The sequence below is a fragment of the Lachancea thermotolerans genome, assembly GCF_000142805.1.
Source record: "Lachancea thermotolerans CBS 6340 chromosome F complete sequence".
Taxonomy (NCBI): domain Eukaryota; kingdom Fungi; phylum Ascomycota; class Saccharomycetes; order Saccharomycetales; family Saccharomycetaceae; genus Lachancea; species Lachancea thermotolerans.
The window spans coordinates 253,849-270,334 of NC_013082.1; the positions used below are offsets into that span (position 1 = coordinate 253,849).

The 16,486-nt window shown below is 44.0% G+C and overlaps 7 protein-coding genes across 7 annotated transcripts; 4 read left to right on the plus strand and 3 right to left on the minus strand.

Annotated features, from left to right (window-relative positions):
- Positions 1–285: 285 nt before the first annotated feature.
- Positions 286–1,485, plus strand: TEX1 (Tex1p; the record flags this gene model as incomplete). Its single annotated transcript, XM_002554293.1, has 1 exon — positions 286–1,485. The coding sequence occupies one exon, from the start codon at positions 286–288 to the stop codon at positions 1,483–1,485; it is 1,200 nt and encodes a 399-aa protein (XP_002554339.1).
- An 87-nt stretch (positions 1,486–1,572) lies between these two features.
- On the minus strand, positions 1,573–2,457 carry MRPL17 (mitochondrial 54S ribosomal protein mL46; the record flags this gene model as incomplete). The annotated part of the gene is made up of 1 exon (XM_002554294.1): positions 1,573–2,457. One exon carries the CDS (start codon positions 2,455–2,457, stop codon positions 1,573–1,575), a length of 885 nt encoding a protein of 294 aa, XP_002554340.1.
- Positions 2,458–3,077: 620 nt separating this feature from the next.
- Positions 3,078–4,802, minus strand: NRD1 (Nrd1 complex RNA-binding subunit; the record flags this gene model as incomplete). Its single annotated transcript, XM_002554295.1, has 1 exon — positions 3,078–4,802. The coding sequence occupies one exon, from the start codon at positions 4,800–4,802 to the stop codon at positions 3,078–3,080; it is 1,725 nt and encodes a 574-aa protein (XP_002554341.1).
- Positions 4,803–6,719: 1,917 nt separating this feature from the next.
- Positions 6,720–8,558, plus strand: PUL4 (Pul4p; the record flags this gene model as incomplete). Its single annotated transcript, XM_002554296.1, has 1 exon — positions 6,720–8,558. One exon carries the CDS (start codon positions 6,720–6,722, stop codon positions 8,556–8,558), a length of 1,839 nt encoding a protein of 612 aa, XP_002554342.1.
- Positions 8,559–8,855: 297 nt separating this feature from the next.
- On the plus strand, positions 8,856–10,291 carry PUL3 (Pul3p; the record flags this gene model as incomplete). The annotated part of the gene is made up of 2 exons (XM_002554297.1): positions 8,856–8,975; positions 9,029–10,291. 2 exons carry the CDS (start codon positions 8,856–8,858, stop codon positions 10,289–10,291), a joined length of 1,383 nt encoding a protein of 460 aa, XP_002554343.1.
- Positions 10,292–10,861: 570 nt separating this feature from the next.
- Positions 10,862–14,758, plus strand: RAD50 (MRX complex DNA-binding subunit; the record flags this gene model as incomplete). The annotated part of the gene is made up of 1 exon (XM_002554298.1): positions 10,862–14,758. One exon carries the CDS (start codon positions 10,862–10,864, stop codon positions 14,756–14,758), a length of 3,897 nt encoding a protein of 1,298 aa, XP_002554344.1.
- A 14-nt stretch (positions 14,759–14,772) lies between these two features.
- On the minus strand, positions 14,773–16,374 carry MPA43 (Mpa43p; the record flags this gene model as incomplete). The annotated part of the gene is made up of 1 exon (XM_002554299.1): positions 14,773–16,374. The coding sequence occupies one exon, from the start codon at positions 16,372–16,374 to the stop codon at positions 14,773–14,775; it is 1,602 nt and encodes a 533-aa protein (XP_002554345.1).
- Between the last annotated feature and the right edge of the window lie 112 nt (positions 16,375–16,486).

Consider the following 16,486-nt stretch of genomic DNA (forward strand, 5'->3'; position numbering starts at 1 on the left):
AGTGCGCTATGTCGAGCAAGTACCCTTCCGTGTGCTTGGCAAGCTGTAATATTCGGCTCTGAGAACAGGGTATCGACATTAACAACAGGGATACAGCATGCTATGCCCAGCATTGTGCTTGCTGAGCCCCCTGGCATTGAGTGGTCCGACTTGGAGTGCTAACAGCTGCCCTAAGCGCGCCAATAGGCTACGGGCGACTTCGAGGTCGCGAACCACGGAGCACACTTAATCGTGCCCTTTTCTACATGGCTCATCATCTTCACCAACTAGTCAAAAGCTGATACTATGCCTAACCTGGACAGTGCACAGGCCGTCGAGAAATATGTCAGCTTTTATCCCGAATGCCAAAAAGAGGTTATGGCGGACGACCACTATTCGCAGCTTACTTTGAAAAACTCATCGCGGTTTGCGCATGCTTCGGTAGAAGAGGGAAACCGCGTCGTTGCGTTAGAATTCAACACCAGGGGAACGTATTTGGCGTACTCTAGAGAAGATGGAAGCTTGAACTTGTGGAAGGTCAAATCCGACCGTGCGCAGACGTATTCTGTTGTCCGCGAAGTTCACGGTATTGGGCGGAAGATCAGCAGCATCTCATGGCACCCAGTGACGCACTTTCTTTTAGCTACGGTGGGCGGTACGTCGCAGGTAAACATTTGGGACGCGTCTACGGGAGTTCTTATCAAAAGTTTCGAGACGTCGACAGAGACGACGAATTTGAAGTGCTGCTACGATGCTAGTGGTAGATGGCTTGGGGTCTTGAGCAGCACCAACGAGTTTTACATGTTTGACGCTGACCAGAACTATAATCTAGCAAGTGTTTCCGAGCTGGGCTCAGAGTGCGCGGAATCTGGAGACCAGGTCACCGCGCTTTGTTGGTCCCCAGACAGTAAACATTTATATGCAGGGCGCCGAAGCGGCAAGCTCGGGGTCTTTGCTGTGAGAAATCCTGGGCTTGAAGAACAACTTCAGGTATCCGGGCACACCTCCGCCATTTATTGTCTAAGAATCGATCCTCAAAGTAGGTTTTTGATAGCAGGCGGAGATGACGCAGTCTGCTCGGTCTGGGACGCATCTAACATGTGTTGCGAAACGGTCATTAGCGACTTTGACACACCAATTATAGATATGGATCTGAGCCGCGATGCTCTCGCACTGGCGCTATGCTCTGAAACACAAACTCGAGTTTATTCGGTAAGCTCTGGCGCCTGCATATTCCAGCTGGACCAAAAAAACAGAGTGGATGATCAAAAGTTCAGATTTTATCCAGAGAAGATGAGCTTTGTAACTATTGCTGAAAACGAGTGTGTGGTCAAGTATTACGTGCCCAAAATTACCGAGCCGCCCTTACAAAAAGAATGGGCAGAAGCCGACAAAAGAAAGAGGCCTGCTCGCAAGGTCAGCAGCCTTGGCAACCTCGGCGCTGCAAGGAGGGACGATGAACCGCCGAGAAGAGGCAGGTTCTCCAAGAGGCCTCTACGAAGGTAACGGGGCGCAATGACTGCGTTAAGGGAATTGATGTATATACAGGACTACGTAAATCTTTGCAGGTTAAAAAGCCAATTTGGGCCAAGTTCAGTTGTCAGCTAATATGCATGATAGCTCTTTGAAATATGCTTCTTCAACGCGCTGTTGGATCTCACTCTTCGTCAACCACGCGAACGCGTCGTACTGCTTCTGGGGCTGAAGCACAAATCTACCAGAGACAATATGAGATTTTATCATGAATTCTGTAGCTTGTGCGTCACCCAGAACGCCGGCAGGTGTGTTGGACACAGTCCAAGTGTTGATGTTTGGTCCGCCCAACTCCCGCAAACCGGCTTCTGCGGTAATATGCAATGGTTTTTTGGCTTCGGAGTCAAGTGGCACGCTAAAACTAGGGAAAGCCCATTTTCCTGCCGCATTCTTGACAATAAGGTAAAGCGTTGAGCTCAGCTGCCTTTCGAGGCTTGTTGTGTCGTTTTCGCGGTCGGCGTCTGTGATCCTCGAATTAGGAACAACGGGTCTCGAAACGTCGTCCTCGTTGTTTGCACCACTCAGAGATTCCGACTCTGAACTTTTGGGCAGCGTGACTTCCTGTTTAGTGCGCCTTTCTCTATTGTGTCTAACATCTGGCACGCCCTTGGGAAACCATACACCAGGTTGCCTGCTGACTGGACCTCTTTGCGCGGCCAAAAACCGTTTCTCCGACAAAGTGCCCTTTCTAAAGTAAAAGTACTGAGGAAATGTCCACATTAGTCGGCGCTCTAGCTCAGATTGATACTCGTAATACTGCTTTTCGAGAGTTGTCGCTTCCTGCGTCACAATTGGGATTCTTGATAGTATTAAACCAGCCTTTATAGCACGCGGCTTGGAAGCAGTCGCCATGCCTCTAAGTGCTACCTGCTGGAACGTCATTGATCCGCCCTTATGCTGTTGAAGAAGCCCGTTTACGAAAACCTCTGCTTCTTCAAGCCGCATCGGTTTATTAGTTGGTCTATTGAAAATTTTTATGAAGTATTAAGTCACGTGAAAAGATCTCTGGCCAGTTGAGGAAGAAGTGACCCAACTCCATGCAACTGGTACTTGTGAACTTGCCAAAACGCGCTCCTCATCGCCTGTCTTTTGGTTAGGGGAGTATCAATGACCAGAAGTTTGCAATTCTTGTTGTGCTTTGGCCAACTTTGTTGCTGTATCTGATCCTAGCCGCTTCTTCGGCTTATGAACTGTGGCAAGCATCGGAATAAAGTTGTAATTGGTACTACAAGTAGCAGAAAAATGAAGGTCTCTCTCAATGCGTTCGTAATTGTCCTTGTAAATACATGGCCTTGCCCGCTAAAAGGTTGGTTGCTTTCTCTAAGGGTTTCATTATTCTAAATTTCAACAATTGTTATTCAGAGAATGCACCGGGTGGAGGTGCTTTATCATTATTCGTCGCATTATGTTACATCTTGTCCGAGGCTAACTTTTCGCTGATCAAAACAGTCTAAGTAACCGATTACTAAAGTACATATACAAGCGCCTGCTTGTCCCTCTTTAATGTCCGTCCTTGACAAATTTTGTCTCGAAACCAGATTCCTAGCTTTGAAGTAGAGAAACAGCTACTTCTGCTGGTTGAGCATACTCATCAGAGAGTTTAGCTGGGCAGTAGGATCAAACTGGGACTGCTGAGGCGGCGCAGCCTGCTGTTGCATGCCCCCGTACATTGCGGGTACCGGCTGTACAGCCATCGCAGGTTGCATGCCGTATGACTGTATAGGAGGGGAGGCACCATAACCAGCAGGTGGGTATTGATTGGGAGCCTGGATCGGGGCTGGAATGGGCGCTGTAGCCATTTGCCCGTAAAACTGGTTTTGGCCAGGAGATTGTCTGAAGGGTGGGTTTCTGACTGGCTTCCCAGACTTTGGACCGTTCCTGCCACTGTCTGTAGGCATCTTTTGAGATATAGCCTTGGATGAGACACCTTCGCCCACAACAATGTCGGGCTCTTCAAAAGCCATGTATGGTTGAAGTGGTTGGCCACCAGTGCCACCCCACTCTGCGCTTGTGGTCCACTTCTTGTCGGCGTCTGTGAGCCTGTGGAGAGGAATTACACTGTATCCGTGTTGATAATCACAGCAGTCTCTAGGACCAAACCCTACACCCCACCGAGTTCTCAGCGGGGATGATCCGTCTTTGTTGAAGTTGTTGAGGACGTTCTCGGCCTCCTGTCTAGAGTAGACCTTGACAAAGGCGTGCTTCCTAGAGCTGTTCAAGATGACGCTTTGCACCTCACCATATGGCCTCAAGACGTGAGCAATGTCATACTCCTTCATGGAAGGCGGCACACCACCAACAAACAAAGTACGACTAAAAACTTTGATGTGTTCTGGTGGAATGGTGGGGTCTACAGATACGGGTTTTGGCCTAAAGTGGTTGTTACTTGGAACATTCTCTTCCCCAGGGTAAAGGTGATGGTTGTTTGACGCATTAGGGCCTTCAGAGGATCTGTGGTTTTCCCTTCTTGGGGGACTGCGAGACCTAGCCCGCCTCGAAGAAGTGCTGTAACGCTCACGTCTGTCCTGTCTGCTGGCCTGAGCAGGCTGCTGGATGTTGCTCTCAACGACATGATTTTGACGGGCAGGTGCAACTTGCTGTGGGGGAGGCGCCCTGAAAGCCGCTTGATGCTGCTGAAGATCCGATAAAAGACGAAAGAGGGCGGACTGCTGCGCTGCAACGTCGGTTGAAATAAGATCTGCAGGAACTGCAACCTGTGGCACGTTCGCGGCTGGACGCAAGTTTTGAAGAATTTCGACGCATCTCGTAGCAGGGTCCTGGGACAAGACAGGCTGGTTGCTTGAGCCCGGTGGGGCGCCAGAGGGATTGTCGCCCATAGAAAACCATCTGGCTCTTACGGCGTTCAAGTAACCCTTCTGGAACAAGCCGCTTCTGTCCCAGATATCGATCAAAGTACGAATTTTGTCCTTGTGGTCGCTGTTGCTCTTGCTAATGGCGTCGCTGAGCAGCTCCTGGATAGCCTCGCCCAGAGTATACACTCCATGAGCACAAGAGCCCTCCTTAGCGCTCGCTTTAATGTAATCATCGCGAGCCCGCGCCTGCTCGAGGTACGCTCTACCGATTGAATCTATGATGTACAAGGACCCTAGTTTGTGAGTGTCGGGGCTACTCTTGGAGTAGTCTATCACCAGCTGCATCAGCTTGGGCTCTTCACTCACATGGTCAAGCGCGTACGAGGTCAGTTTCTTGATACGAGACCCCGAAATTCCAGACTTCAAATCTTTGAACGATTCTAAGGTAGCTACAAATTCGTCATGTTCGTCTTGCATGGCTAAAATCTGACTTTGTTTATTACCCGCAATTATCTTCCCAGACTTTCCAAATCCTAAGTAGTTACGGTGATTGGTGTTTTTCTTGGGAACTAAGCTACCACTTATAACTTCAGCTTTTTCGTACTATAGCTCAATACTGACTACTCTTACTGGCAATTAAATGGCGAGATTATCTACCTCAATTTTTGAACTTTGCAAATACCGAACTTTCCTTACTTTCAGCAGATTACCTTAACTGTTTTGCGAAAAGTGGTGTCTAAAGAAAAAGCCCCCGCCAAAATCTTTCGTCCTTTATATACTTAAAACTGAGACTTAAGCATACTTTACGAAACGCATAAGCCCGTGCTCTAATGCTGTCAATAAAAACAGCTTAGTTTGATAGTTTCGTCAACGATTACAACAAGATGAGAATGGGTACGTCGCTGCTCAACTAGACAGGGGAAGGTTGGATATGTGTTTGAAGTGGCACGACATCTGGAATTGGGATTGATCTAAGTAGCAGCCTGATATTTTTTTACAACAAGCTATTTGCAGCTCTGAGATTCGGACCCACTCTCACACGATAGCATCTCGCGGAAACCGGGTTAGTCGGATTGGCCCAGCCTTAGCAACTTAGACTTCCAGCACTGAGGATGAAAATATTCCAGAATTATGTTTTAGGAACGTCTAAGACACGTTAGTAACACTCGCTTCTGTGCAAATTGTCAAATAACCGATATATATTTCTTCGGTACTATGATGGTTCTAGCGGGCGCAGGTGTAACTGCAAATAGAGCTTTTCTTCAAATCCCACAAGTTATTCGAAGCCGTCATCGTCGGAGATCGTCGGAGCAATGTTTTTAAAAGCGACAATCATATCCCCACAGCGACTCCACCAAGGCACGTTGGAGTGAGTGGGTCCCTGTTGACACATTTGTGTCATTTATCGAGCTGGCAATTTCAACAAAGTCTTCTTCTCTTTTCTGTAGGCGGCTTTACTGAATTACTGCACTCCGGGCGTGTGTGCTAATGTGACCCATCATAGTCTCTTGCGAAATTTGCTGTACAAACCCGGTGTTTCTTACATGTGAAAAGGGATCTACTCACTGCACCGCAAACAAAAAGGCCGTCGCATATCACGACTGCCGGTAAACGCCAACAAAAAGCTTCAGAAGTCCACTGCCAGATTCGAGACTGCTAGTTTGATGCTCTGAGCATATAATATGTTTTAACTTCTTGCACTCCCACTGCAACGAATTTTGTTTGCTGTTGAGTTAGTTGTTTCCCACACTAAAACTGCAGTCAAGTCAGGCGCTGCAAAACGTAGTCTAAGATAATCTATCAAATTCCAGCAATGTGGTACCTATTGTTTTCCCCAAGAGTGCAGAACCATGAAACAAGCCTGTGCAAGCCGGGCCCATCTACCATTGCCATTGTGAGCTTCTTTTTTAACATGAACATCAATTTCAAACCTTTTTTGATAACTAAAGTGGTGGGCATCTAGCTGATAATGAGGCGGATAGAAACTAAGGCGAGATAGTTACTCACTCATACCACATCTAAACCTCTCGATACGATAGAACTCATGCTTTCCGTCGCTTCGTTAGTAGCCGCCGAGGTCTTGCCATGGCACACCTTACACGATGTCAACGCGTCACGTGAATAAGGCTCACCTCAGTATTTAAATTTGAGCACCAATAACATTACCGCCGCAGCTTTTACTAGAGAACAAGATCTCCGATTGGGCATATTGCTGTAGATTATTTTGGAACTTCACCTGATAGAAGGAACCCAAAAGGCTGTGTTGCCTCTTTTACCAGTTCGCTGCTTAAGTTCTAATTTAGCATCGCCGCCGCTGCTTCAATACTGCTCGTTAGATCAGGCAGGAACTAATGGACTTTTCAGTCGCAGAGTGGCTTTGTAGGAGAAGAAAGGATGACCGCAGCTCGCAGCGGAAAGAGAAAGGTTGGGCGTAGAGCCTGTATGCTTTGCAAGCTCAAGAAGCTTAAATGTGATGGAAACTACCCATGCGGCAGGTGTGCCAAATCAGGGGTGCCAAGTGAATGTGGGTACGAGGCGGACAGACGAAAATGTCGGGCCTATGGAAGTGATGGTACGAAAGCTTATGTTTTCAAAAGTTCGCCATTCAGCAGCCAACACCCCTCTGAAGGTAGTTTCAAAAATGAAGCCACTGTTCATCATCTATCTGAGCACAAAATTGAGACCAGCCCCGATCCCTTGATCAAAAGCATTCAGGACGCTACCTTATCATTCAATGAAAGAAAAGATTCTGAATATGATATGTGGAATTTTAAACCTATGGTTTTTAATTTCAACAATTTTAACTTGCAGGATGTTGGCTTTGACGATTTTTTGCGTGTGTTTGATGATGTTGACCCATTCAGTACAGAAGACGGGAGTGATCAATTTCCGTTTGCGGAACCCGCTGAATTACCACTCGGCGCACCTTTTGGAAATGATAATAAGGAATCTCGATTGGAAAGAAGCGACCTAATTGAAATTCTCTTCCAAAGCGACTACCATGCACCTCCAGGAATATCGAAGGACCACCTTCTAGACTTGGAGAGGAGACACGAGGATCTACAAGATGATTCCGCTGATAGTAATGATATTTTTTTGCTCTCGACCACTTTATGCTTAGGTGCTCTGACTTCACATAAACGAGAGTTATTGCGTACACGAAGCGAAGGGTTTGTATCAAGAAGCTCGATTCCCGACAGAGCAGCGCGCGCTTTTAACTATTACACAATTGCTAAAAACTTGATTCCGGATGTTCTATTGCATTCTAGTATTGATGGTTTTTGTGGACTTGTACTAATGGCCAATTTCATGACAATGATGGTGTCCCTTGAGGAGCAATTTTATCTGAGTGCAAATGCTTTGCAGATTGCAGTAACCCTTAGACTACATGAGCGAGAAAAGTTCAACGAACTAGTGAAGATAAACAGTCACAACATTGGTTTGTTCTTTCTATTTTGGAATATTTGGTGTTCATCCTGCATGCTGGGATCATTTTTAGGAGTGAAGCCAACTCTTCCGCTAGCAGACATAGGCATACCCCTCCCTTTTGATATGGCCGTGACAGGAAAAATTAGTTCTCTTTCATTGAAGTTCATGCAGCTTAGAATCCAAATAGCGTCTCTTCTTACCAAGATATCCAGGTATTATATTGAAGACCATATGACAACGGCCACATTTATGGGGCTTGAAGAAGAATTACATGACATTTCAAATCAGGTTGCTAAATTAAAATGTTTACCTATACTGGATGAGCACACATATCACCGAAGCCGCCTTCTTATTTTAGAACTAGCATCTATGGAATCTCAAGTGGCGCTTTTGCTGTACCGCTCTAACCTACTCTGTAAACGATCTTTTGAAGCTGTTCATACAGCAAAGAAAATAGTGTACGAGATTTGGAGTCATTATTCAAAGCAGTTTGAGAAAAATGAAAGAGACCTAATAAACCATTTAGATTGGAATTTTTCCTACCCGTTACGTACAGCTTTCCTCACGCTGTGGATTGCGTGTATTGTGCTACGCAAATACCAACGGCTTTTAAGCTTCTTACAAGATGACAACCTAACAGAGTACACACTGGCCATAGAGGTACTCCAAGACTTAGTCAAGTTGCTACCAGTTCACCAGAATCTTTTAAACCTTATAACTTCCCTGGGCGAGGCAGGGAAGCCGCATTCTTCGGGGCCCGATCGATCATCGCACTTCTGGATGTCTTTATTGACCGAACCTTAGAGTCCTGAACAATAATTTTAACAACACAAGAAAAAGAAAACTACTGAGGGCACCTAGTAGCTCCAAGGCTTGTGAGAAATGAGCGTAGACAAGCATCCATAGCCTATTTGGAGATCCAATTCAATTTTTCGTTTGTTCACTCATATTATTTGGTCGGAAATTACATTCCTAATTGGGAAATGACATCTCCGGAATTTTTGGCTATAAAGCTACAATAGCTAAGCGCTTAGAGACCAGCTGGTTAGACACGTAAGCTACTGTTCACAAGAAGTTAAGCACTGGTGTGTGTTGGCAACAATGGCAAACCAAAAAAACCAAAGCAGCCTTTTGAGGAAACTGGCAGTAAGCTTAATCGCGATTCAATTTAGTTTGGATTCATGCGTATATCTGTCCAACGTGATTCAATACATTCAGACAGTAAGTAATATGTGATCGGACATGCTATCGGACCTTCTACTGACACAATTCAGCTTGAATCAAAAAATCCGGAGCATTATTTATCTGTGCTGCAAGCTGTCTCCGCAGCTGTGCAAGTCGCCTCGTCATTTTTTATCGGCAATATTGCGGAATGGGTTGGTTCTATCAAGTGGATTATAATTATCCTTTACTTCTTGTCATTTGCTGGAAACTTTCTTTACTCTTGTGGTGGGGCTATATCTCTCAATACCCTTCTAGGCGGTCGAATTGTATGTGGTACTGCTTCCGCTTCTGCAGCAATTGTCTACAGTTATATCACCTCAGTTGCCCAAGAAAGAAACGCAATATTTGAACTACTGACCAGCTACAGAACCTCCGCAGGGATATTTATGGCACTTGGCCAATTAGTTGCTATCCTCTTTGCTCTATGTGATTTTAAGGTTGGGAACTACCGAATAACGTCTTATAATGCGCCCACATTTGCATCAAGTTTCATGATTCTTATTGTGGGCGTTTTCCTTGCTGTCTTACTTGAAGATCCCAAGATAGCTAAGTCCGATGGCAAAAAGGGGAGCTTACTTGGCGCTTGGAGGCAATTCTTTGATGCGCCAGCTAGAAAGGTCTTTGCATGCCTCATTCTGCTCTGGACCATGTTTCTTTCGACGTTAATTGTTAGCGAAGTTCTTTACTTTATGCCTGTTTTTCTAACTCTCCAGGTACATTGGAAAACCGAATACGAGGGGGCCGCATTCATGGTGGCAGCTTTTCTTGGAGTTGCCGGAAGTTTCCTTGCACCCAACTTAGTGAAGATGATGTCTGAGAGGGAATCAAGCGAAAACTCCTTGTTAAAGAAAGGGAGAAGTAGCGAAGATACAAAGGTAATGATACCAATTGAACAGCTAAGAGCTGATGTGTTTTACCGCAACCAAGTTCTCCTTTCCATTTTTGCGCTGTTAATCTTTTTAGCCGGCCAAGCGCTTATCATTGCCGCATCGGAGGCTCTATCGCACAATGCGCTTCCCCCTACAAATTCTGGCATCCTCTTTGTAGCTGGCTTGTCAATTGTCATGGTCGGCTACAACTGCTTAGGATCCAGTATCCCAGCCATCTTTTCCACACATATCGATCCTAAGTTGAAAGTGCGACTGATGCCATGCATTGGCGCTATATCAGGGATTGGAAAATTAGTGGCGCCAATAGTTTTTGGCGCTCTTTACAAAACTTGTTTGGGCCTTCCAATCGGAGTCGGGCTTGGGATGATATTGGTGGGAATTTCAATTCCGCCCTTAATTTGGTTATTGATGAAAAAATACTGATGATCATAGATCTGGTAAATGCTGAAATTACGGTTTTGTTTTTCTCATCTTAGAAAACCTAACAACCCAGCTTAGCGGCTGCATTGCGGTGTGAAAGAATTTCTATCCTGGCAAACCGCGCGCTCTTAAAATTTTACCCCATCATTGATTTTAGCGATGCTCATCAAAATAATGGCATCTAGAACAAGGATCACGCTACATAAGTTACAATAAATTACTCGCAGATACTTTAAAAATTTGATTCGGTCTGTGCTTGCTAAATTGACGCATTAGTATACTAAAATTTAGCTCGAGTGTTTGTATACAGAAATTAAGTACAATGTTAACATTAGAGCACTTCTCAATAATGCTGCTGTCTGGTGCAGCTGCGTATCTTCAGGGCCTGTATCACGTGAGATAGCTTATATGTCGATGAGATTAGATCTATAATGCGTACTACGCGGTAACAAATTTCAAGCTCATTTATAAGGTGAAACGTTAACCTGCCCATTCAAAAGGGACAGGATCAATCGGTCTAAGCCTTAGTAACCGTGGCTGTGAAACCCCAGTTATCGTTTAATTTTGTTTTGGATGTCTGCCATCTATAAGCTTTCCATACAGGGCATCAGATCATTTGACTCTAACGAACGTGAGACAATCGAGTTTGGAAAACCGCTGACACTGATCGTGGGCACAAATGGGTCTGGTAAAACAACCATTATTGAATGCCTAAAGTACGCTACAACTGGGGATCTTCCACCTAATAGTAAGGGTGGTGCTTTCATTCATGACCCAAAAATCACAGGAGAGAAAGATGTCCGGGCCCAGGTAAAGCTGGCCTTCATGAGCCCGAACGACGTGAACATGATCGTGACCAGGAATATCCAGCTCCTGGTAAAAAAGACTACAAATACTTTCAAAACATTGGAGGGTCAGCTTGTGGCGATTAACAGAGGGGAGAGGACCACACTTAGCAGTCGAGCGGCAGAGCTTGACACCCAAGTTCCCCTTTACATGGGAGTACCTAAAGCCATTCTCGACTATGTGGTGTTTTGCCATCAAGAAGACAGCTTATGGCCTCTTAGTGAGCCCTCGAATTTGAAGAAACGTTTTGATGAGATTTTCCAAGCCATGAAATACACGAAAGCCCTCGACAACTTGAAGGCCATTAAAAAAGATATGTCCGTGGAAAGTAAACTTCTGAAACAATCTGTCGAACACCTGAAGGTCGATAGGGATCGCAGTCGCGCTACCAAGATAAACATCTCAACCTTGGAAAAAAGGATAGATGAGTATAAAGAGCAAGCTCGTCAAGCGGAGGAACAGTTAGATGAAATAACCGAGCAATCTGATAAGCTCTTTAAATCTAACCAAGAATTTCAGGAAGTTCTTAGTAAGATGGATGGTTTGAAACATAGTAAAAATTCGCTGGAGGAGCAAATTAATAGACTAGAGGGTAGTACTGAAGTTCTTAATCTTCCGAAAGTTGAACTTGAGAGGCTGGTCGCCAATTTCTCCTCTACGCTTGAAGAGAAGCAGGGCCAAATTAAAGAACTTGAGGATATCCTCGTCACTAAGCGACATGTTTTGGAACAAACCCGAGAGCAATATAACACCCTAATCTCTCAACAAGGAGAGCTGAACGCTAGGAAATCTACGCATGAAGATCATATCAAAGAGCTCAGCACCCTCAAAGCTGAGCTTCGCGAAAAAGACGGCCTGTCCGGCGCTGATATTCTCACGGATTTAGAGAGCAAAGTTCTGTCTTCTAATTCTCATTTTGATCTGATAACAGCACAGAATAAACAGTGCATAGAAAGGTTAAGAAACCAAATATCTGAGTTGCAAAGCACTCGCGCAAAGCAAGAGCAACACCTTATTTATTGCGGCAATGACAAAAACAAGTTAGCTAGCGAGATTGACTCCTTAGAGTCAAAGCTCAAAGCGATGTCCAATTTAGAGGAAGATCTCGCAAAAGAAGAAGATAAAATGAACAACTTCAAAACACGTTTGGATACTCATGAAAGCGAAGATGAAATCAATTCTATAGGATTTCAAATTAAAGAAAAAAACTCAAGCATCCTTTTAATGGAAGATGAATTAGAGAAAAATCAGCGTGAGCTTTTGAAAGTGAATGAACAAGCGGATTTGAGCGCAAAATACTCTCTAATACAACAGTCTCTTGACAAAAAAAGAGTTGAAGTTGACGATCTAGTTTCTAAAGTGACAGCTGATAAAAGAGCACAAGAATGGAACTTGTGGTCTCAATCTGATTCCGAATTCGAGTTCAGAAAAGCACATATAAGTCTTCAGAAGGAATACGCGCTGCTGACACAAGAAAATAACAAGATCACGAAGGGCCTTGCGGAGAAAGAGTTTCTATTGGCCCAGTTAAGGCGTGAAAAAGATGCAAATGATGAAAAGCTAGTTATGCTGGACAAGAAAATTACTGAAGGGTTGCCTGAAGATTGTTCAATTGAGGATTACATTACTATTATGGAGGAAACTGAAGAATCTTACAGAGTAGCTGTAGAGAATTTGAAAATGCATAAGACAACATTAGAGTTCAACCTCAAAGCCCTCGAAGTTGCGAAGGAAAATAATTGTTGTTATCTGTGTCAAAGAGAGTTTCATGACGGAAAAGAGCAAAGTACCCTTTTAAAGGAGCTTCAGTCAAGAACCGACACGAAGTTTGAGGAAACTCTCACAAAGATTGTTGAGGAAGAGAAAGACTATCTTGACTCTCTTAGAAGGCTTGAGAGTGATGTCAGTTCCCTCAAAGTACTGAAAAAAAGTCAAGAAGCACTTACTCTTGATTATGAAAAAGTGTCGAAAGATTTGCAACAGAAGACTTCTGAGGCTGCTGAAAGCGATGCCAAGGTTCAAATGGTTAAGAAGGACATAGATCACGCTGAACTTGTTCTTCGTCCTCTCGTAGAAAATCTATCTCGGGTGACAAGAGAGCTCAAGGCACTAGGAAGCGAGTTTCAAAACATTTCTGATGAGGTTCGGCTTCGCAACGGACTCGATAGTAATTTCAAAACTGTTGAAGAGTTACAAGCAGCCCAAAAACAGCTAAACGACTCCCTCAGGGACGCAAGAAAGGAGATAGGACTTCTCCAAGAAGCGAAAGAAATGAAATCAAGAGAGTATAATAACCTTCTAGGACTTATAAGAGAGAAGTCCTTTAAAGTTGATGAGCTGAAGAAACAACTGAGAGACAGAGAAAACATTACTAGCACAATAAAGGACAGGAAAAGTGCTATATCTCAGACGGATACTATTATCCAAACAGTAACATCAACGTTGACTGATTTGTCTGTGAGTATCAATGAAGCAAAAAACAAACTCTCTTTAGTTAGTGATAAAGCAAATACTGAGGAAGTTAGAGTGAAGGGGGAACTGGATAGTCTGAGATCAAAGCGTGATCGCTACGCCATGCTGTGGTCGCACATTAGGGACTTTGAAGACAAGTACTCTCCACAGCTTGAAAACTGTAAAAACGACATCGAGTTGAGCAGAAAAATGATTCATTCCCTTAAAGACGAAGTAGAGACCTTAGACAACAGAATGCGAGAACAGAGTCAAAAAGTCAAGGATTCGGCCAATGAACAGAAAAACCTTAGACTCAACATTGACTTAATTAACCTGAAGCTAAAACTCGTCAAAGTTGAAAAGGACTTGAGGGATCTTCATGTGCAAAACGCAGAAGCCCAACGAGACAAGTACCAGCAAGAATCAACACGTTTAAGGGCCCTGTTTGAGAAGCTCTCGTCTGACAATGCAGGCAGAATGGGCGAAATAAAGCAGCTTCAGAATCAGATTCGCTCCCTGCTCAATCAGCTAAACACCGATTACAAAGATGTCGATAGCATTTATCAAAAAGAGTGGGTTCAACTTCAAACCAAAACGCTTGTGACCGACGATATTGATGTTTATTCAAAAGCCCTTGACAGTGCTATCATGAAGTACCATTCGCTAAAAATGCACGATATCAACAGGATTATAGACGAGCTTTGGAAAAGGACATATAGTGGAACAGACGTTGATACAATAAAGATAAAGTCTGACGAAGTGACAACATCCGCGAGAGGAAAATCGTATAACTACCGAGTTGTGATGTACAAACAGGATGCTGAATTAGACATGCGCGGAAGGTGTTCAGCTGGACAAAAGGTTTTGGCTTCTATCATTATCAGACTCGCGCTGTCAGAAACGTTTGGGGTTAATTGCGGTGTTATTGCCCTAGATGAGCCAACAACGAACCTTGATGAGGAAAACATCGAGAGTTTGGCAAAGTCCCTTAACAACATCATTGAGTTCCGGAGACACCAAAAAAATTTCCAGTTAATAGTGATTACTCATGATGAGAAGTTTCTGCGGTACATGGGCGCAGCTGACTTCACTGATCATTTCTATAAAGTTAAGAGAGACGACCGCCAAAAGTCTCAAATTGAGTGGGTTAATATAAACAAGGTTACAGATTAGTATTCTTATGAAGCTTAAACGGAATCTACCATTGCTCGGTATCTCATTTGTGTCTGTGCCATGTCTAAATAAATTTTGTACTTTGCCTCTAATAACTGCTTTAACTTTGTATTGTGGTTGCCTAACTTCATTGGCCCTAGCTCTAAAATATGTGACTGGAGCCTGTCTCTTTTGTCTATAAGATCGATGATATTAATATTTTTGTGAGCGGCTTTTCCAAGCAAGTAAGCGCCTTCGACGCCCATGTAATCTGTTCTCTGCGCAGGAATCTTCACCGTAATCTGATCATTGACTAAAGAAAACAAGGTCAAAAGTCTTGTGTTTTTAGCTTGGCTGCCTGCTATTCTTATGTCTTTTATCTCTGCTTTGAAGCACTCCTTGATATGCTTAACTTGGAATGCCAAAAACTCGAGAATAGTCACGTACTTCAAAACAAGATCCTGAAACGATGTGTCAGTAGTTTCCCCGATAAACATTCCAGACATAGATGAGTCGCAATAAGGCGTTCTATTGCCTTGAAGTTCGCCATATGTGAACATATGTTTCGACCTGAAGTGTACAGATTCTCCAAAATCCTGCTCAAGCTTCTCAATAGCGCTCTCAATTGCAGAAAAGAGTTTGCTTTTGTCCATAGAGTACGCTCTTGCTGCAGGGTGCGTTTCAAAAAGGTGCTCAATCAACTTACCCGTGGTAGATTGCCCTGCTTCATATACCGACCATTCCTTGGCTTCACTGCCATCCAGAATATTTGTGAAGGGTCCCCACACACCTGGGATACATCCTTTGTTCTCGGTGTTTGCGTAAAGATAGCAAGTTGATGTGCCAGCCGCCATGAAGAGAGAGTTATTCGGCGAAGATGAGCACATAGAAAACCAGTTTGAATAACAGTCTATGCAGCTAGCAACTCTTACTGGGCTTTCTGTGTTTAAGGCATGGATAGGTCCGATCTTAACATTCGCTGGCAATTTCAAAACATCATTGTAAAAGCCAGCGTCCCAACCCTTCAATTCACCATCATGGCCAATTCTATTTTCGTTAGGTTTGTTAATGATTCGAGAGGTATCCCAACCATATTTGATAGCTAATTCATAGGCGATATAGCTGTGAAGATCAAAAACTTCTAATTTATGTCCTTCGGCTTCAGGCTTCTTAAAAATCGATGCTAGTTTTGGAATGCCCATCTCGGGGACAAAACTTCCTCCCATAAACTCCTTTAGTCGGCCCGCCGTTTTGTTGACTATTTCACACTCTAAGGTCGCAGAACTGTCCATCCAAAACACAACATTATGGCAAGGTTCCTGTTTTACACCGTGGATGTCCAGTGGCTTAAGATCTTCTATGTCTTGAGTAAAAACAGCAAGCGAACAGGTCGCAGCTACGCCGCACGAAAGTACGCTTTTAAGGTCGGGGTTTAAATCCTGGATGCATCCATGTATGGCAGACATGATATCTGTTGAACTCTGGGTCACCCTATTTCCCCCATGATTAGTGTACGGAACCGGCTTGGCTACTATATCAATTAACTTATCCGTCTTCAAATCATAAATGCCAACTCTCACCGCAGTAGACCCTAGGTCGATACCCAGACCGGCTGAAGTAGGTGACGTTTTTGCCATAAGCGTAGTTCGGTGTAATATTTAAAACTAGAAACCTTTTTTCAATTGACTCTTTATATGAAGATTGTCACAATTTAAGTCATTACAATGACTATACTTAATTATTCTCTTG